At 41.0% G+C, this 18,952-nt stretch overlaps 1 protein-coding gene across 1 annotated transcript in view; it reads right to left on the reverse strand.

Moving 5' to 3' along the window:
• Positions 1-539: 539 nt before the first annotated feature.
• The window catches only part of itgav (integrin, alpha V), a 52,942-nt gene continuing 34,529 nt past the window's right edge, over positions 540-18,952 (reverse strand). The window contains exons 14-32 of the mRNA XM_024285998.2: positions 17,155-17,252; positions 15,475-15,568; positions 15,332-15,377; positions 12,020-12,127; positions 11,781-11,836; positions 11,536-11,690; positions 10,264-10,401; positions 10,090-10,157; positions 9,853-9,997; positions 9,320-9,412; positions 9,123-9,202; positions 7,438-7,518; positions 7,207-7,312; positions 5,073-5,231; positions 4,181-4,303; positions 3,964-4,077; positions 3,760-3,867; positions 1,187-1,306; positions 540-1,111 (exon numbers count right to left, since the gene is read on the reverse strand). Coding sequence (XP_024141766.1) covers positions 1,019-1,111; positions 1,187-1,306; positions 3,760-3,867; positions 3,964-4,077; positions 4,181-4,303; positions 5,073-5,231; positions 7,207-7,312; positions 7,438-7,518; positions 9,123-9,202; positions 9,320-9,412; positions 9,853-9,997; positions 10,090-10,157; positions 10,264-10,401; positions 11,536-11,690; positions 11,781-11,836; positions 12,020-12,127; positions 15,332-15,377; positions 15,475-15,568; positions 17,155-17,252 — 1,985 coding nt within the window. The 3' untranslated portion in view covers positions 540-1,018. The remainder of the gene's footprint in view (positions 1,112-1,186; positions 1,307-3,759; positions 3,868-3,963; positions 4,078-4,180; positions 4,304-5,072; positions 5,232-7,206; positions 7,313-7,437; positions 7,519-9,122; positions 9,203-9,319; positions 9,413-9,852; positions 9,998-10,089; positions 10,158-10,263; positions 10,402-11,535; positions 11,691-11,780; positions 11,837-12,019; positions 12,128-15,331; positions 15,378-15,474; positions 15,569-17,154; positions 17,253-18,952) is intronic.

Here is an 18,952-nt window from a genome sequence, read left to right on the forward strand (position 1 = left end):
AGAAATATGTGGAAGAAAAATAACAAGAAAGAAATAAAGAAAAAGTGAATCACTATTAAATAATATTCTCTCCTCTCCATCATAGTTCAGACTGCAGAAGGGTGGAATAAAAAGTCACGTTCTATGCGGTTCTTGATCGGCGTGTCCTTCTTTAGGGGCCGAGCCAAAGGTGGAGGGGGGCCTGATCCGGCCCGCGGGCCGTAGTTTGGGGATCCCTGCTCTAGATGGCAGCATGTCTAAAAGCCCAGGAAGGAACTTTAACAAACCATCCATCATTTAAGTGTAAACTCATCACTTCTGCTGGTTTAGTACAAACAAAGAGTGTGATAAAAAAAACAGTTGGACCCACTTTAGTACAAAAACAATGAAAGATTGAAACCCAAAGCAAACCATTTCAGTTCCAGTCAGCGGCACATAAAGCAGAAAGAAGAAGTGTTACAGTGACGATCAGAACACGTGATCCAAACCCCTTTAGTGAGCCTCTCTCTGTGGTCACAATCAGAGCTGCTGCAGAGCTCAGACCCACAATCCCATGCTGCTTCTTCTTTCAATTCTTTTATTAATTACTGTGATGATATTTCACTTAGTCATCTTTTAAAAGGTTTTACTAACAGTTTCAGCAGTTCTGGACTTTTCAAGGCAGCAGCAGCTTAGGAAGCCAACAATGTGCAAAGTGGACGACAGGCCGGACGGCGAGCCTCTGAACCGCTCACGTTTGGATCAGAACTCTGCTGGTTAAGGAGATAAAGGATCAGTCTGTCGATCAAGGATCTTTGAGGGGAACCTAATCTGAACATCCGAGGAACACAGCAGATACTGTGATGGGGCAGACGGAGATCTCTATGGTTCTACTTGAAGCCAGTGTTTTTCTCTTTTGGCACAGATGTGAGGACTAATCAGATGGAACAGCTAAACTAAAGCAGGACCAGACCTGCATTCAGCAGTCTGTACAGTGGATTCTCTCCAGGCCTTTACCCTGATATCTCTCCTGGACTCGCTGCTTTGCTAAAAGCGAACTCTAAGGGTCAGTGTTTCCGTTCTCCTCCGGCTGCAGCTGCTCCTTCTCGGTGGAGTCCTCCTGCGGCGGGCGCACTCTCTTGAAGAAACCCACCTGAGAAGGAAAAAAGGTTTGATGATTGTAGAGCAGAAGGTGTGGGCCACTTCCACTCTTCTTCAGCAGACTCACCTTGTACATGATGAAGATGAGCAGCGCCAGCAGCAGCAGGCCCGCCAGCACAGCCAGAGCCACCACCCAGGCTGGGACAGACTGAGGAACGTCCGCCACCCACGTCACCATCAAGCTCACCTGACCACACAAACACCAGGGTCATCGGTGATGACCTCAGCTTCATCTTCACGTCCTGTAACTCAACTATCTGCAGCTTAAAAACACTCAGAGGAAAATGGTCTTTGTGGTTGTGGTTTGTTCTTGTGGCATTTTACTGATGATGGAGGACACAATAAAGAAAACTAGACATATAGCATTACCTGCAACAATGCTAGAGTTAATGCTGTAAGTTGAATTTGGTCACTGAAGTTGCTAGTGCTGATAGTTGAAAATGCTTAAATTGATAACTAAAAACGCTGAAGCTGATAGCTGAAATTGCTAAGCTGGTAGTTTGCTAAAATATTAGCTAAATGCCAAATTAGCCTAGTAGACTGAAAAAAGGCCTAGATTAGCCAAAATAGCTAGCATGTAGCTGAAATGTTAGCTAAACTCCAAAATAGTTGACTTTAAACTGTGATATTTAAAAATGTGAGTTTCAAAAAATAAAAATACAAGTTGAAGAGCTCAAAATCTGCTTAAGAGTTTAAAAGTTGTATAGTTTCAGTAGCTGAAAGTCTACTTGACTTCTATTGTTTTGTAGAGCTGAGAGTTTTTAGCTGAAAAAGGAGCTTTTGAAGATTCCGTTAGCCATTTTGGAGTTAAAAAAGCAGTAGTCGGTTGAATAGTTTAAAAAGTTGAATAGTTATGAAGTTGAAACTTTCAAGCCACAATCTCTTAAAAGAGCTGAATATTTTGATAGCTGAATGATCTGAAAAAGTGAAGGGGTTGAAGAGCCAATTTCAGTACTTGTGATACAAAATAATGCCTACATCTTCCCAAATAAGCAGATTTTGATTCTTAAGTCATCACATATTGGCGCATGGTTAAGACCTCTGCATTAAAAATTGAAGTTTTGGGTGTCGTCGTTTTTTGACGAGGTGACTGCTCCCGTTAAATCAGAGCTCCCCAACCTCCGGGCCGCAAACCGGTGGCCCGCCACTCTTTCATCGCATGGCAAACTCCTGAGCTACACACTGCGGCTGCATGTGGATGTCTGTGAATATCACACTTCCAATGAATGGAAGACACAGATAATGTTGGTTTATTTATCGTCTATAAATATCTACAAATGAAATCCTTTGAAGATTTTCTCATTATTGGGGCTTCTATCTCACTCTGGGGTGTGTCTGGATGACAGCCGCTTCCACTGTGTTTCTGTGTCTCTGTGACTGAATTTGAAGGCTGACCCGAGAGGAGGGAAAATAGGGAACCTTTTTTTATTATTGTCTTGAAGAAAATAAGATAAACATCACAGTTCAGGAGACCCGAGCAGGCTGCCTCCGCTCCACGCAGCGGCGGTCAGTCTGCCGGCGTATTGAGCAGGTGAACCAGGGCTGCAGCCAGAGAACCGCCGCACTGCGACAGGACAAAAACGCTCTAATTGGATTAATATTTAACCTGCTGATCAGATCACTGAAAATGTCACATGCCCAAAGCTGAGTTCCTGATTGGCTGATGTGACGGAGTGACCTGTCAAACTTCTGTGACCTGCTGAGAAATGCAGCCAGACATTTGAGTGGTGTGCGTGTCCGTGTTCGTGCGTCAGCGGTCTTATATGAGCCCGCCCACTATCACAGGAAAGGCAGAAGGATTGTCTAGAACTTCAAAGAACTGAGCGGAGTTGAAGTGATTGACATGTCCTAAGACAAGCAGACCCTCAGTGAAACTTAACTTCTTTCGGTTCTGGTAGAAGCACATAAATCACAATGGCTCCTAATTGGAACCAAATTTCGGTGCTCAGCCCTACTGTCCGGATCCGGCCCTCCAGGTTATTTTATGGCAGATGTTGGTATTAATGGCCAGATGTTATCTTGTTCTCATTTCTAACTTGTATAATTTGGACAAAATATATGTTTTATGGTGAGTAAAATATTGAAAGTTATTTCAGGTTTAAGTTGATTTATTCTGCAATAATATTCCTGTCTATTTATTATTCATATAATCAAAAGTTATGTTTCCAAAGTTTTAAAAATAGACATTCTGCTAGCCTTTTGGACTATTTTGGCCTTGACTAAGATTTTTTTAGGCTGTTATGGAGTTTAGGTAATATTTCAGCTACATGCTAGCTGTTTTGGCTAATTAAGTTTTTTCTGGGTTTTTTTTGGCTAATTTGGCATATTTAGCTAATATTTTAGCTGGCTATCAGCTTCAGCGTTTTTAGCTATCAATTTCAGCATCTTCAGCAGCCAAATTCAGCTAACAGCATTCACACAAGCATTATCGCAGTTGAAGCTATATATCTAGTTTAGGATTATACTAAAGTTACAGTTTTAAAGTTTTAAAATTGTAGTTTTAGTTTGTTCAATAAATGTTTATCCTGTTCTGCCCGTGACCTAAGGTGTGTTTTCGATTTTGTCCCCTTGTGTGATGGAGTTTGACACCCCTGATCTAGTGCCACAAGTCCTCCCAAAAGCGTCAGGCGTGCGTCTTACGGTGGTGCTGTTGGATGGCAGGTCTGTCGACAGGTGCTTGTACGGCATCTCAATGACACTGAAGGAAGCTTTAGTCTGAACCACATAAGATTGGTTCTGATTTTCCAGCTGACAAAAACACACAAGAAGAGAAGCAGGAAATACATGAACCACTGGGAAAACACTCAGAAAAATGAAGTGCTTTGATTGTTTCTTGATTCTTACCCTGAGGAAGTTGTTCACGTCCAGTCTGGAATAGATGAAGAGGATGGCGTTCTTCGTCTTCTCAAGACGACCCACCTGACATTTCAGCTTCAGGCACGTAGCTGTGGTGCAGTCCTGAACACAAACACACAGAGATGGAAAAACAGAGAAGAAACAGAGAAGTGTGTGTATGTACATGCGTGTGTGTATGCGTGTATGTACATGTGCATGTCTGTACCAGTGTCTGCAAGTTGTTCTCTGCATCCTTGGACTCCAAGTCCCTCTTGATGCGGTTTGTGCGTCGACCTTCTGTCTCTCTGGATGGACCAGAGCTGGTGTTTTTCTCAGAGGACACGGGGTTCTAACAAACACACAGGAACACACAAACACACACAGGTTGATGTGATACTGTGAAAAGACTCATCTGTTAACAAGAAACTCCTCCAGCCTGGAGAGAACACGATGGAGAGAAATAAGGATCACCCCGATTTGTACGTCGTAATTCTTGATTTGGGCATAGCTTTGAATTTGTGTGCATGTAATTCTTGATCTGTAACTCATATAATATGTGCATAGGTACAAAAATTACAAAATTCAAAAAATACGAAATACAATTTATGCATGCACAAATTAAAATTACAACAGCTTTAAACTAGTTACACACAAAAATCTTTGAAGGATTATGCACAAATCACTTGTTGCACACACACAAAACCATATTTACGTACAAATCTGTGGTGAGACTCCTCACCTCTCACAGATTCATCCTGTAAGTGATGCGTTTAAGTACTACTAGAATGCTCGGTCAGCAGAGTTTTCAGCTGTTTTATCACCAACTGAGAATGTAATGTTTCCACATACTGATCTTTGATGTCTTATGAAGACTCAGCAATGTGAAGGCCTGAGAATGACACTGCAGTTTTAGCTCAGCTGAACAGAAAAAGCAGACATTTTAAGAACACACTCCTGCTTTATTGATCATTTTTGTTTGCTTTCATTCAGCTGCTCTGGATGATCTCTGTGGAAAAGTGTTGTGCTAAAGAGCAGAATCCTCAGTTTGGAGGCAGGTCTCATGGAAGGTTCTGGTTTGAAGAGATGTGAGGAGTCAGAGGATGTGAACGGTTCCTTACAGAGACGTTGAGCGGGTTGATCAGCATGTTGGTGGTGCAGTTGATGGGCCCCTGAGTCTCAAAGCTGGTGATGTAGAGCAGAGAGCCGTTTCTGAAGTGGTACGGCCACTCCACCTCCAGAGAGGCTTTGCTGAAGGTGCTGGGCCCGTGGTTCACCAGCTGGAACAAACATGGAGACAAAGAACTGAAAAACACATTCACAAGGAGAGCCTCCACACTGATGGAAACGACTAGGACTGGGTTGATAAAATTGATCAATCGATCTAAGCTTAATAGATCAATAATCGATCCATAAAAGTAGAGATCGATCTAATGCATAAAGCCAAAGTCTGATAGCTTGAAGTTAACGTATAATGGAATTTCCCATAGGACGGCTAATGCTAACGCTCAGTCGACTTAAACATACATTACTGACTAAATGAACATCTTTATGAACTCCCAGGTATTAATTTTCCAAACTCTTTTAAGGAAATATTTTTTTAAATTGAATTGAATTGAGAGATCAAAAGAATGGATAAAAATCTGAATCGAATCGGTCCAGTCTCTGGTGAATCGAATCGTTTCTGGAAAATATTGGCCTACTCTTCATTGCTGCAATTCACACTTTGTAGTCTTGAGTTTGCTCAACTGACTGTTCCACTGAATGAAACTTGTCTCACAAAAATCTGGTTTAAATAAAAAAGTAATGGATACAAAAAGACAGAAAAAAGCTTCCCAACTAGGAGTGTAACAATGAATCAACTGAATTGATTTCTCCAGGATTTTTCTCTGCAGTGGTTTAGGGTTGCTAAGTGACTTGAAGGAGTTACTAACTTGTCTTTATTATGAAAATTACATCTCCAAGAAGGAACTTAACAAGAGCACATATTCATACAATGCTAATAATAGCAGATGTCATTTCCTGTCAATGATTGCAGTTTTTCGCTGTCAGATGTTTCAGTTTCTGTGTCCTCTCTGTGCAATGGTTGACATGCAGTAAAGCTCCCACAACTGCATGAATACAGTCCCAGCCCATGTACAGTTTTAAATGACCCTCGCTGAGCGCCGTACTTATTATCAGTCCATGCTACCATTGCATATTTATGAACAGCGCTGACATCGTTAGTGTGGTAGACTGAGTAGCTTTAACCCAGGAGCTGAATCCATCCTGTGTAAAGGCCATCTCTTCTCAAAATTGGCGGCTTGAGTGAGCACAACACCCAGTCCTTAGTGGCCGAGTACTCCAGACAACCAGACAGCTCATCCCAACGGCGGCTAAAGGACCGCATTTTTTAGCCCGTTATTTCGTTGAACTCTATGGGGTCAAATCAGGATCTGCTTAAAGTGAACGAAAAAAACTTTGAAAATTTGGAGAAAAAAAAAAGTGAACATTTGAAAATAGTTTTGAACTCGAAAATGCATATTGAAAGCTTGAAGGAATTGTTGAAAATTTGTAAAAAAAAAATTGAAAACTATAAAAAAATATGCAACTCCACTGTGTTCTGATGGTGAGCGTGTGGATGGTTTATGCAAAAATTACATTTAAACATGTTTTTTGTTCAAAATTGTTTGACTGCAATGCATTGTGGTCTACATTCACTAATCTGGTGAGCATTAATGCCTGTTAGTTTTTCGCAAAGACTTCTGAGAAATTTCTAGTGCACTCGATTAGTAGATTCGGACAGCACTAGAAAATGGCGAACGCACTAAATGGTGATTGGGGTCATGTTAGATAAATATGGTGATTTGATTGGACAGAATCTAGACCAATCAGCAGGCTGACGCAAGCATCACACGAAACAAAAACGTATCAAAGCAAAATCAAAGATAGGGCGAAAGCAAGATGAGGCACAACGCACCTAAAAATGTTTGTGCCGCAAAAATATTTTTTGAAAGCAAAAAATATTTATATTTGAAAGCAAATATTAAATATTTTTATTTGCAAATTATGAATTTTTATTCTTAACTTAGATTTTGCTTGCAAATTAAGAAAATTTTGATCTCAAAACTGTGACTTTTGCGTGCAATACAGTGACACAAAAATCACTCCGTAGAAAAGAAAACAGGAACTGCTTATGGCTGAATTGTTTGCAGGCGGTTTGAAGAGAAACTCCACTTCCTCCACCTGCCTGAGTGAAGGGCGGGGTCTTCTCACCTCGTAGACGTGGATGATGGGCGGTCCGATGTCATCCCCGAGCACCGGAGGATCTTTAGGCTTCCAGTTGGCGATGGGGAGCAGCACCTGACTGGGAGACGAGGATCTGGAAAGAACACACTGGAGTTCAGACCTTCATCACCACACGCATAGACTTTCATGAATACAGATATAAACATGTCACAACATCACAAGCTGTCTGGACAGAAAGTGAGTAAAAATGAGTTTTACCCTCTGATGGAAACTTTAGCCAGAATAGCCAGGTTGATGGTGCTGGTGACTTTTGCACTGGTGTTGTTGAACTGGTTAGAGCTGAAACACAAACACAGACCAGATTAAACACCAGCAAACTTCTGCTGCTGTGCAGCCGGTCATTTGTTCATCATCAGAAGATTTTTAGCAACCAAAAGAATGAGAGGAAACTGGAGATCTCCCAGATTCAACCAGGTGAACTGAAGACGTGCACAAAAATATACAATTCTGATCAGAAACATGAATCCAACGATTCAGAAAATATGAAAGGCTCCAGAACAGCAAACACTAGCTGTGTTTGTGTGATGCACCGACAATGAGCAAAAAAATTAATGCATAAGCTGAGGAGTCGTGTTGTTGTAAAAGTTGTGTAGCTGGATTGCTACTTTGAAAAAAGTGCTTGGTCATCCTCTGTTGTTCCTGTCAGACAGCCCCCACCTTAACGCCTGACTTTGAGGAACACCTAGTCCAGGGGTTTGTAACCTGCAGCTCCAGATCCTCTTTTATCTGTCCATGGTGGCTCCTCAGACAAACATATGTCATGGAGACTGCTGACCCAGCCATGTCGCTGTCAGAGTCAGCAGCTCCCTCGAACCAAAACTACCTAAAGAAAACAAATAAATAAAGCCCACAAACTAAGACTACCAAGATCCAAACTAAAATAACAAAACCCAGCAGTGAAAGACTGCTGAGGACAAAGAGGGGAGAAAGAACCAAGAATAAATAAAAGTAAAATAAAATAGCAATTTTTTTCAATTTAGGATTACTTATCACTTATTTTAGATTAGTTACATTTATAAGTTAATGTTTGAGGTTCACATATATGATAAACTATGTAGGTTTTTACATCCTGTTGACCTGTTTGTTCAACTCTACCTCCAGAATCAACAGATTTTATATGCAAAACTTTGGTAAAAACTTTGATCTTTTATGAGTTAAAAATAAATAAATAAATTAAAAAAAAAAAATCACATTTTGAGAGATGCTAGGTTCTTTTTATATTTTTGCCTTTGTCTGTGCCAAAAAATAGGCATAATTCATATTTATAATTTAAAAAAGGTCATGCGTGCAAATCCAGATTTCTTAAAGGCTACAGTAAGACTATGTGGCTCCTTCTAGGTTTTGATCAGTAGAAAACGAGTCCAAATAGCTCTTTTACTGTTAAAGGTTGTTGACCCCTGCCATAGAGGTATCGAATGCTGCAGTTCCTCAAATGACCACTGGGGGCTGATCTCAAAAGCAACTGTACCTTTTTCTTCTAGTAAAGTGTAAAAAGAGTCGTTGCAGTCATCAAGGCAAATGCAGATAAGCCTGTTCTCCTGTTACAATAAGCAATCTGCATTCAAATGTTAAGAAAAAATGAATCGGTCGTGGGTCACAAAATGCAATAAAAATGTTTTAATTTAACTCCTCTCTGATGGAGTCTGTTAGAGAGGAAACTGCTGCAGCTCTGCCAGCCTGTGCAGGATCACATGTTCGGGTCAATAGTCTCTGTCCCACACAGCGGTGACAGAAAAACAAGTCGCTCACGCCCCATCTAATGACAGACTGCAGGGATGCAGCGTTAAAGAAACAAGCAGTGAGAACAGGGGAGGAGCTCGTAGCCCGCCTTCAACGTCCGGCTGAAACAGCAGCAGGCTAATGGATGAAGAAGAGAGTCTCACCTGACGATCTGCAGGTCAAATTTGACTTTGGTGTCCTCCTCAGACAGCTGGTGCACGCTGAACCTCAGCCCAGCCAGGATCTGTCCAGAGACAAGGAACCAATCAGAGAGCGGGGATCCATTCACACACACAGCAGACATTTAGAAGTGACACGTCGACAAGTCCTGCACACATCCCATCAGGAGGACCTTACTGACCTTAGTCCCTGCCTTCATGGGGTTCCCCAGATCACACACCACAATCTTGGTCTGGTTCTCTTTCTTGTAAGCACAGGACAGCCTGGAGAAGGTCTGGAAAACCAGACCAGAACCCGATCATGCTACAGAACTCAGCCGTGCCGTTACTGCTTTGCTCCATCAACATTAATCTGAATTTAACCTCTAAATCTGTCGTTTCCATCCAGTCTGCATTTTCTGCGTTTAATCTGAAGGAATTGTTTCTGTGTGATGGTCGGCTTTAATGCACTTCATTGTTCTGGCAGATAAAAACCTTCAGCACACGTTACTGTCCATCACAAACTGATGCTCAACATGTTGGATCATCTTAATCTTTGCTAACAGGTTAGGCACAATGTGCCTCCAGATCCACTTGTGAACAGTTTCTGTGGTTTGTTTGGTTTTCTTCAGACAAATATCCTGAAGTTCTGCCACACACAGCTCTCCACAGCTGAGAGTGTCTCCTTTGTTCTGGATGGAATCAGATGACCTGCAGGGTCCGAACAGGATGTTACCTGACTGCGGACCACCTCGATGAAGTCTGCCTGCTGCGGCGGGAAGACGTGAAGCTCGGCTTCATAGGCTCCCTCCCCGTGGTTCTCAGCCACCACCTCCAGAGTGAGACTGTTGTCGTCGCCGATGTAGATCTCCTCACGGTCACTGCAGCCAATCAGAAAACAGCAGAGAGGTGCATACAAAGATATGTTGTAATCAGAGCATTGCTTCATGGAGTGTATGCTGGAGGTTCCTACCTTTTCACTGACAGGGTCAGGTTAGGTTTGCAGATGTTGTCGTCTCCACAGTCCAGCAGGATATGAGCCTGATGGAAGCAACAGAAACAATAATAAAATCAGAGGTCTCAGGCTTCATCCGTGATGGACGTCCCACACAACATCCTCATCGACAGCCGCAGTTCCAGAACCAACCTGCTTTGTGACGTTGTTCGGTGTGGATGCATCCAGGATGGGCAGCAGCCCGCTCTGGTCCGCAGCGCGCTGGTAGTCCAGATTGTATTCCATCGCAACGGAGATGGGGGTGATCATATCCCGAAAGTCCTGCTCATCCTGAAGCAGAAGAACGGAGACGCTGAGGCTGCGATGTGGCCTGACCTGAACTCTGACCTTACAGAGTGCTGAACACATCTGCTCTATAGATATTGTTTGTAACCGATTATAAAACACTAAAACTTATTTCACATGGAGTATTTTGTGAAAAATGAATTCATTTAAATTGACAGACAAGGGGAGGAAATGAATTTATTCTATAGTGAGAGCAGACTGTGGAGCTTCAGATAGAAGGAATGAAGGCTTCTTGATACAGAAATGTCGAGGGCTGGGCATCGATTATAATTTACAGAATCAAATTGATTCAGAATTTTTTCCATTCTTTCAATTCGATTCTATTTTGAGTTTACACATGTATACACATTTGTTTAGAAATACATTAATAATCTACTATATGTTTTGAATATATTTATATTAATCTGATCCAGTTCACATACTGCAAATGTATCAGTGAAATAATGAGATTTCTAGTATCATAAAGTGTTACCTGGATTCTCTAAAGGAGAAGTTCTAACTAAAATGTTCAGATCATTAACATGTAAACATTGTTCTGCTTCTCCTGGACGACGTTTCAGTTTGGTCACTAGGTGGCGATCACGTTATAACAGTACAGCTTATTCAAGAAGAAGACGACAGAATAAAGAAAAAGCCAAGTTTTACACAACAAATAGTTCCTTTAAAAATATTTCTATATGAATAGAAAAAAGACATAGAATAGAATAGAGTATTATTCAAGAATTAAATCAACTTAAATCTTAAATAATTTATATTTTGCTCTCCATATAAATATATTGCGTCAAAACTATACAAATTGGAAGTAAAGTAAAAAGAAAAAACACTCACATTTCTTTATTTTTATATGAAAAATTAACTTAGATCGTAAAAGGTTTTTTTGCCTAGAAATGAAACCGCCCAATTGGGCAGGAAACTACCCAATCTGGCAACACTGGTGCAAGTCAGCTGACACATTGCATTGTGGGATCTGTAGTTAATGTTACCACTGCAAAACATCTTAAAACATACTGCAACTTTTCAATGGTTAACATAATAATTCCAGTAGATGTGGTTTGACGGTGTTAAAACAGCAATTTAAAGTGATCTTGAGGGCCTGGACTTTGACACGCGTGTCCTCACCTTCAAGAAGACGTCCAGCTCCTCGCAGGACGGGACTTTGTTGCTGCTCACCGTCATGTTCTTGGAGTACTGGAAGACTTGACTGTGCAGGAAGCGAACGCGCTTCGTTGCCTCTTTTTGCTTCAGGCGGTCCAGCAGGAGTTCCACGTGGAAAACTGGGCGAGCGGTGACAGAACAAAGACAGAAAAGATGAAAGGGGCTCAGACATTAACAGAGTTGTGGCTCCGTCTGGGCGCTTCACATACTCATGCTGCTTGGAGCTCTGTAGCCGCTGGCTGTCATGCAGTACTTCACCTTGAAACTGAAGAGAAACAAGATTATGGCAAACAAACCTGTTTATTTAAACATCAACAATCTGTTTAAATCGATAAAAGATGCACAACTCCATTTGTGCAGAAACAAATGTACAAATCTGAACTGTTTATCTATGTCAAACTGTGATAACAACCATAAAAAGATGGTTATATGTGAAATCTGGGCTCACCACGACACCGGCGCTTTGGTGTCGGGATGAGTGCAGGTCTTCTCCTTGGGGTTCACGATCTGTGGAGTGATGTCCAGCGTGGCGTTGACACTGATGACCGGACGGGCTCTGACAAACACACACAGTCACGGGTCAGACACACAGCACTCCCACACACCGAAACACGTCTGGTAAAACTGAAGATGCAAACGCTCATACGATACAAAGAGCAAAACCCCCTCTATGGAAATGCAGCAGATCTCAGGTGTTCTCTGCAGCTTTACTGATGCAAGCGATTAGTGCTGGACGATATGATGATATATATCATGTGGGTGATAGAAAAGTGTCTATCGTCCCATTTCTCCTCTATCGTTTATATCGTTTCTAAGCTAATTTGATCAATTATTACACCAAATATGTCATTATCAGACCCTCCAGGACTTTGCGCGATGTGTTGCACACTCTGCAACTTTTTATTTTCACTGCAACTTTACCAATCTACCGTGACAGCAGTCATGGATGATGACGCAGCTTCATGACTGTTTCTCTTCTGACTTCTTACCGGGAGCCGTCCTCTGTTTTATTTTCTCTTTGACTTTTTTCTCTTCAAGATGCGTGTGAACAGTCACCACGCAGGAAGGGAGGCGGTCCGCTGCATGCAAACATGCCTGCGATGGAGTGAAGGTGCTGCACGCAAACATGCCTGCGATGGAGTGAAGGTGCTGCATGCAAACATGCCTGCGATGGAGTGAAGGTGCTGCTTGCAAACATGCACGCAGTGAAGTGAAGGTGCTGCTTTTTGCACAGTGCACAGCGGCTGCACAACATGAGGGAAAGGCAGAGAGACTCTGAAGATTTTGAACCTTTCCACTGTTTGTGGAGAACATGGAGATCTGAGGATGAATCTGATTATGCTGTTTTTTGAAGTTTATAATTTTTCACTGGAAAATGACATTTTATTCTAAAGTATGTTTAAATCAACACACAAATATTTGTGTTATTATGAGCAGGGAGGACCAAAAGTTCATTTTGTGTTTCAGTTCTATTCAAGTTCAATGACAGCACAACAACATTGTATATTGTGATGATGAAGTATGTGTCACAATAAAGCTGGAATATGAGAATGTGAATTTTATTTCATAATTAACATTTTTTTGTTGCTTTTCAAAACAATATTATATTAAAAACATTGCAACTTTTGTCCCAACTTTTCACAGAAGCTGAAGTAACATCAGGCATATTTTCAGAAAATAGCTGCAAACATACTTTATTGTTGTATATCGTGATATACTGTATATCATATCGTGAAATAAAATATTTTATATCACAAATCATTTTTCCATATCGCCCAGCACTACTGGATGATATAATGATATAATTGATGGAATCAATTAAAAAAAATAACAAATTTATCGTCAAATCAGGAAAAAATTAATCGTGATTAATTTTTGGGGGGTTACAGTATTTGCCAGCCACTTATTATTTGCAAATAATCATAATATGAAATAACCCGCAAAATTGCACATTTAGAACATTTATTTTTAACTCTTTAAGTGCGTAAAACCCAGTTTTTGTCTACTTTGAATTTACCTGCTGCTTATTTGGTGTTTTAATCAGCACAACCGATGTGACACTAACTTTATTTTATCATTTTTCTGTTGCATTCACACACTAGACATAAAATTATGCAAAAACAGAAAATTCAATCTGTAAAAATGGGATTCATTTTACTTTGGAAACCCCAAAAATGTTTAACAAACTATTTTTAAACATAGACAAAATGTTTTAGGTCTGATTTTATAAAAACAGCATCAATGAAATTTGTCAATAAAACTAATCAACATGTTTTTGAATAAAAAAAAACAAAAAAATCTAGGCTAAAGTCCCAGATTGTTTTGAGCCACAAATATGAACAGTATCTGTCGATAGAGGAACATCACAGACCTCACAGCTCCATGATGAGATCTTTCTTTTGTGGTTTCAGCTACCAGGCAGCTCAAAAAATAATAATGTCTCTGCTAAGAGCTCTGCTGTCTATTTGACATTTTACCTGGAATTCTGTTTTTTCCCCTTTTTTTCAGCTTTTTATTTTTTTTTTCTTTATTGAGTTTGTGAAAAATAATTTTAAAAAGTTTTGGGCGAATTTTGATCCAGCTGGATTTCAGGTCTGCTTGGCTAAAATCTACAGAGGTGGGGGCATGTCTGTCTTCTCTGAACTGCCCTCCTTCCTCTGTGTCAGTGGGCGGGACTTTTGAGGAGAATCGCAGAGTTTCCGCAATTTTTAGGGAATACTGGTGCTTGTTATTGTGGAAAATTAATGTGGGTTCCCATCCAAAATAAAATAATGGTCGGTTTCCTCTTTGGATTTCCAAAAGCAGACAGCTCCGTTTAGCTCCGCCCCCCATAGCCGGTGCACTGCTGCTTCATTACAGCCGTCAGATTAACATTCGTTCTCTACCTTATTTATTAAAATAAAACTTTGCTTTTGTTCAAAAACTACAAATAAATACCATATTATCTCTTTAATTTAATAAAATCTCAATCGAAGAAAGTAAAAAAGTTTACGTTTATTTAGGCAGTTTTATTAAGCTGCAGGGCAGGAAGCCTGAGGACGTTAATAAATATGAATGCATTAATTATGTTCTATTATTCGTGTGTGTTGGCACGTCAACACTCACACTGCACGATACATATCATACGGGTGATAGAAAAGTGACTATCGTACCATCTCACTTATTTTATTTGCTGAACTCTTAAGCAAAAATGTGTTTTCACACTAAGAAACTTGAAACTGTTGTGTACTTAAAATGTCTTATTTGTAACTATTTAGTTACATGTTGCTTGAAAAAATAAAGCCAGAGAAAACTAAACAGACATTTTTGTCATTTTTTTTCAGAAAAAAAAGGAATTGTGGTATATCGTGATATATTTTGCTATTGTGATATAAAATAATTTATATCATGATATACAGTGTTTTCCATATTGCCCAGACCTACAACCACTTACTAGAACACAAAGGATCTATTTCATACGTCACATGACCTTTCATGCTCAGATTTAAACTAGTGTTTTTGGGATGAATGCAGGCAGTCCATGAGAGTTTAACCCTCAGCAGTACCAGAACCTAAATGCTGCTCCGTTCAGCACAGATCACATGTCCTACCAGTAGGAGCAGAACCAATGAAAGCCAGCAGCTCTTTGATATCACAGGTGGCCTCGCTTGTTAAGCCCTTTAGCTCCCATCAGCAACATCACACACGTGTGCAGTGCCGCTGCAGGGAATCATGCATACCACACACGCTCACACGCAGCGTGTAACATTGAACTGATTACCTGTATAAAACAGCTCTGTCTGCTCCAAACACACCGACGATTAAATCTGCAGGACACAAACATTATTCAGTGTTTTCACAGCAGCACGTCACCAGCTCCCTGCAGAGCCGCTCCATGCTAATCCTGCATTCAGAGGGCCGTACCTGGATACCCATTCTGGTCTATGTCAGTGCTTCCAGTCATGGAGTATCCAAAGCTGGCAGGCATGTAGCTGGACGCCCACTTGCCCTGCAGGACCTGAGAGACCAAGCAAAAACGAAGAATGTTCTGTTTTTATTGTGGGAGGATGTAAGGAGGAAGTCCTTTAGTTACAAACAGACAGTCTATCATGACAGGAATAAACTGAAAACTGTCTTTTACATTAGCTTTCTGTTCGGATGCAGAGGGACCTTGTTACAGGCGAGATGGTGCCTTAACAGATCGTTAAACTCCTCATTAGCTGGAAGCTAAATTTGCTTATTTATACTAGAAGAGTCCTAACCGTAACCCAGTTCCAGTGTTTTTCTAGGGAAGAGCGTGAACTTTGGTCGAGGACTTCCGGCTAATGATGCTCTGGCGCCATCTTGGGGCCATCTTGTCCGGATGGAGTGTTAGGATGTATTCAGACTGCAACAGTAACCGATCCGGACCGAGCCAGCTTAAGTTTTTCTGGATCAAGTCCTGAACCTTGTGTTTGGTCTGTCAGACTGCCTTTAACAGGACATTTCTGTTACAAACCAAAGCTTGTAAACAAAACCATGTGACTAAAGATCTCTTCAGTCATTGGCCAGGAATAACAGGGCGGGGCAAAGCAACTAGAGATAGAAATGATTAAAGTTCTACGCTTTGTAATCCTTGTTGGGATAGTTCACTTATTCAAACTTTATATTTCGCTGATCAGTTTTGAACGTCTGTATCAACGTCAGGTTCAAGACTTTTTACTGCTGCTTTGGTACGGCGGAGGCATGTTGGAAGACGGTTACCGTGGAGACGACGGCTAAGAAGGTACGCTGAAAAGTGTTATGGATATATAGATTATTGGAAAAAACAGTGTGAGAAGCAACGTGTATCACTTTAAAGGACGTTTCCTGATGTTTACGTCCCATAATGCCCGGCTACGGTGGCTGTTTGAGGGGCGTCTGGTCACACGCAAGGTGGCGCCAGAATCAATTGGTAGCCGGAAGCTGAAATCTTAACTGTAGCAGTTGCGTACGTGGAAATTTCCTAAACTTTAGGAAACCCTTTCAGAATGACCTTTTAAAACTTCCAATGCAAATAAACTGTAACTGTCTATCAGTTTATTGTGGAAGAGGAGCTTCAAATGGGACAGAGAACATTAATCTTTTTCTGTGACAGAGAGGGTCACAGAAAAAAAAGGCAAACAATGTCGATAAAAGAGAAGAAACTGGAAAAAAAGTTGAAAGCTTAAAACTATGTTTTTTCCAGCTGGCTCCAGCAGGGGGAGGGATTTCCGGTTATTAATTTTCGGGCGGCATATTTTTTCTCTGTAGCAAGTTTCTCTTGGGCTGTTTTGGTCCAGGTGGTCCATTTCGAGAGCGAGGCATGTTCAGACAAAGAAAGTCAGTCTGATTAGAAACAAACCAACACCACCGCGAAGCAGAGCAGTTCCTGGTCTGCTGGGTGTATTCAGACTGAAAATTTGTTCTGGATTATTAGATCCGGTTCATTAATGTGTCCAGTCTGAAAGCACCCTTAAAGAATGACTGTTTAAACAGAATACTTTATTCCATCAGGGTGATCGAGTTATAAAACAGTCTCCTTGCACCACATTTCAACAGGAAGAAAAGAATGAGCAGAGATGTGGAGGTGAGAGCAGAGCTTACCTGGGAAGGTGAGGGGTCGGGCCCCTGAGAGCGGCCGTTATGGATGTAGACCAGGCCGTGGTGGTTGGGGCCTCCGTAAGGAGCAGAGATGGCCACATCTGGAGAGGACACAGAGACATGAACCTGATGGAGGGAGGTGTGGAGGTGATGCTCCACGGCTGTCTGATAATCAACTGTACTACATTTAAAACAAAATCACTGATAAAAACATGTCTTCACTTGTTTATTTCAAGGATGTAAAGTACTGTTCAACGCATTTTAATTAGAGCTGTCAGGCGATTACAATTTTTAATTGCAATTAATCGCAGTGTCCTGAGTTAACTCGAGATTAATCGCAAAATAATGTGGCCTTTTTTAAGGAAAAAAATTTGGAATTTAACAGTTTAACAATTAAACAGTTCTACAATAATTATGAAAACAAGAATGACAAAATTAATAGTTTTCATCAGAAATACTTTATTTTGTAACATTGTATTGAGATAAACTTTCTTAACAATAAAAGGCTGTAACATAAAATCCCTAACAAAAGCCCAAGTGAAGGGCATTTTAAATTCAAAACTTCAATCAACGTTCAGTAAAATAAAATAAAAAACATCAAAAATAACATTTCCATAACACTTTCATGTTCATTTTTTGTCAGGACCAAATCTTTTCCTCCTCTGCTGAACTACAGTAATAAATGAAATAGAGATTTATCATTTCCAATGAACTTTTGTTTTTTAAAACATTAAATACTGAGAAAAGCGGGATACTCTGTGGATAGTTTGACAGTCTGTTACTGCCGCCGCGTTCTCTGGCTGCAGCTCGATCCACCGACGTGTCCAGCGGAGCTCATGATGAATATGCCGGCAGACAGACCGCTATGCTGGGGCTGGATCACGCTTAAACCTCCAGAACATTTAAAACGTCCCCCGGTGCGCTTGCTGTTCGCAGCTCTCGGAACGCGGCGCCGGACGCGAGCCGGTACCACCAGACGTGGTACTGGACGCGAACCGGAGCTGGGTTAGAGTGCAGGAGCTCTCCAGGTCCTAGCGCCGGCCGGTTCTAGCTAGCAGCTCGGAGGTTGTAGACCCACCCGTGATCTAGTGAGAGCAGCCGGTGAGTTAAAGGGGGGACGCCTGCGCGCGCGGTATGGAAAGGCACGTATGAGAAAGTCCGCGATTAATGCGTCAAAAAAATTGTCGGCGTCAAGCACATGTTGGATTAACGCGTTTTTAACGCGACAAATCTGACAGCCCTAATTTTAATATGTACAGGGAATTTGCAGTTTTTTGTTTATTTTTAACTAAACAATTGCAGTAAAACAAATTCCTTGTACTGTCAAATCAATTCTTAATCTATCCCCAGAGATAGGCTCCAGCTTTCTCTCCTAGCACTAATCAGGAAGAAGAAAGTAGCAATGATGGATGGGTAACTGAATGTTGCTTCATGACCTTGCAGCGTGTTTGGAAAAACACGTTTCAGAGCTGGAGTTGGAATGATTCCAGAATAGAGGAGGGAAAGACATTTCTGGCTCTTCCTGTTCTTCACATGTTTGTGAAGCAACAACCCAAAATAAATAATGGAAATGTGTTTTCACAGAAGCAGCGCTGGAGCCAACACCAGTCTTAAACTAACAAGTTTGTAAAATGAGAAAACTGCTGAATCTCATTCCAATAACTTCACAGAGGAATATTTGGAAAATGATAACTGAAAAACTGATATTGTTAAATAATAATCATTCGTATTTGCTGTTAAAGTCCCACTCTGGTCACAATTGTAAAATAATTGTGTGCTCTTTAATTATGAGGTTTTTTAG

Source organism: Oryzias melastigma, linkage group LG21 (assembly GCF_002922805.2).
Source record: "Oryzias melastigma strain HK-1 linkage group LG21, ASM292280v2, whole genome shotgun sequence".
Lineage (NCBI taxonomy): Eukaryota > Metazoa > Chordata > Actinopteri > Beloniformes > Adrianichthyidae > Oryzias > Oryzias melastigma.